General features: G+C 31.0%; 1 protein-coding gene across 1 annotated transcript in view; it reads left to right on the top strand.

The window, feature by feature from the left end:
* The window catches only part of LOAG_18792 (atypical/ABC1/ABC1-A protein kinase), a gene marked incomplete at its 3' end in the record, with an annotated part of 4,655 nt that extends 3,342 nt beyond the window's left edge, over window positions 1-1,313 (top strand). The window contains exons 12-15 of the mRNA XM_020451454.1: window positions 322-483; window positions 603-653; window positions 765-848; window positions 1,089-1,313. Coding sequence (XP_020304759.1) covers window positions 322-483; window positions 603-653; window positions 765-848; window positions 1,089-1,313 — 522 coding nt within the window. The remainder of the gene's footprint in view (window positions 1-321; window positions 484-602; window positions 654-764; window positions 849-1,088) is intronic.
* Between the last annotated feature and the right edge of the window lie 1,310 nt (window positions 1,314-2,623).

Genomic DNA, 2,623 nt, shown 5'->3' with positions numbered 1-2,623 from the left:
ATGTATATATATATATATGTATATATATATATACATATATACATACATATATATACATACATATATACATATATATATATATATATACATATATTTATTTATTTATATTTATATTGCAGTTTACATTCTTTCCATTTTTATTGTTTAAAATTAAAATTTTATGCCACAAAATTTTTAAACGAAAAAATAAATTTCCCTTTTAAAATACAAATCCTTGTATATTTAATAGTATGAATTGAGGTTTTATAAGTATTTTCAGCTATTCGGCATTTTCAACATTTAAAACTTGGGAAACATAATTTACTAATTGATATCCTTCAGACCGATCCAAACTGGTCTAATTTCTATCTCGGCAAACATCCAACTGCAAATGTCCCAAGATTAATTCTTCTGGATTTCGGAGCTTCACGTTCGTATCCCAAGAAGTTTGTTGACCAATATATGAACATTATCCGTGCTGCTTATGACAACGACAAGGATAAAGTAAACGTTTCCTTATAACACCATTTGGCCTCTGACCCAAACTTTGATTTGCAATATTCTGGTTTACTGAATTTTCGATATATTTAAAAGTGATGTTGCATGGATTACTTCATTTGCAGATGCTGGATTATTCAAGGAAAATTGGTTTCCTGTCAGGATATGAATCAAAGGTAATTCTCTAGTGCTGAATTTATGTATCTTTGCGTTGTGAATAAATTATTGTTGCAATAACTTATAGATGTTCCAAAAATCTGTGCTCTACTGTTAAAATACTGCTGCAGGTAATGGAGGATGCTCATTGTGAGTCAATCAGTATTCTGGGTGAAACGTTAGCATCCACAGCTCCATATGATTTCTCAAAACAGGTTTAGCTCTTTAAAAATAAAAACAGTTTGGAAGTCTGTTTGTTCTTATTAATCCTGATTTTGTCACAACGTATTCGGGATATAATTACACATGTCGTTTCGTATCTGCAATTATCCGGATTTTCAGAGAAATTGAAATTTATTAATTTATTGCGGTATGCTTGGTTGTTAAGCTCTCACTGAATCTCTGAAATTTCTCATGTCACCTCCTCCCACGAAAAAAAAATTATGATGCTTCAGAATGTAACGAGAAGAATTCACGCATTAATTCCGGTGATGTTAAAACACCGACTAATATCACCGCCCGATGAAATCTACTCACTACATCGAAAGCTTTCTGGATCATTTTTGTTAGCATCCAAGCTGAAGGCAGTTGTTGCGTGCGGTGCATTATACGAACAGATCTATGAAGAGTACAAATTCGGTGGTAGTGCCAACGTGGAAGACATTAATATCGATAATTGATCCGGTTCAACATGTTACACATTTTTCGAAGTTTTTCTGTCTTATCACATACATTTTTGAAATTTTCCTGCAGCTCGTTATTAACTGTATGAAACATTATTGTTGAGTAAATTTGGAAATTTTTTTTCTGTTCTTTGATGCCATTACTGTGAACTAGGGCAAAGGAGCAAAGAAAGAAAGAACTATATTAACCATTATCAAATTATCGTGAAAGAGAGCGAAGTACTTCAATTTCTTTGATCAGGTACTACTACGACTAATAATCCCTTTCTATTCATGATATATTCCAATAAGAAAATTTGCTCGTCAGTAAACTTATTGACTACTATTTATATCATTTCTTGCTAAATATCGATCAAACCTGATTCAATTTGACAAATGGTGCTATTGCTTCTGTCATTTGAGATAAGAAATCCACTGTTCCAGCATTTCGAAGAATCCGTTCCCTTTTGTAACTCACTCTTCTAATTCTAAAGATCTAATGTTGATCTAAGATTTTTTTTACTCATTGGCTTAAACATGGAAAACTTAACCAAAAATAGGTTAAACGGAATGGCAGGATGACTGTTAGCATAAGACTTTTTTTAGTTGTCCATTTAATGGATTGGAAACAACTCCAAGTTTTCGATATTGTGGTTTAAAATTTCTAAAACACTAATAGAAATGATTGAAAGTTTTTAGTGAGCAAGACAGCGGTGAGCATTTTACGTCGTTGCGTCTGGTTTTGATGGTCAACATCGATAGTGTTAATATAGCCTGGAATATAGCTTCCTAATCTTGTACATCTGGTTAATAATGATTAGAAAACCAGTATAAATCTAAAATGATTGACAATGACAAGTTACTATTTTGATCATTCATTTAAATTTGCTCCATTAACAAAGAACGATTTGTTATGGGGATTTGATGATGTCCACTACTCTATGCATAACTACTCTATGCATAAACAAAAGATTAAGCTAATGATAATAATAATGGCAATGATGATAACAATAGTGGTAAAAAATTTTTGTTGAAAAATGATTGTTGTTGTTGTGAAGAGAATTTGTTAAGAAAACAAAGATTTTATTACATAGAGAATATTGGAACAAAATTAACATTTTCCTTTCCTTCACCTTTTTTTTTTTTGGAAGAAGGAAAGGTATAGAAGAAAAACAAAAAAAAAAAGAAAGAGAAAGAGAAAGGAAAATAATAAATGAATAAGAAAAAAAAGGAAGTTGTAGGCATTTTAATCGGAAAACACGGATTAGATTTGGTGAATGCTTCGTTGAAAATGTCGAAAAAGAATTAAAGAAAGAGAAAATACAATA

The sequence above is a fragment of the Loa loa genome, assembly GCF_000183805.2.
Source record: "Loa loa unplaced genomic scaffold supercont3.534, whole genome shotgun sequence".
NCBI classification, from domain to species: domain Eukaryota; kingdom Metazoa; phylum Nematoda; class Chromadorea; order Rhabditida; family Onchocercidae; genus Loa; species Loa loa.
This window is presented reverse-complemented; position numbering and strand designations above follow the sequence as displayed.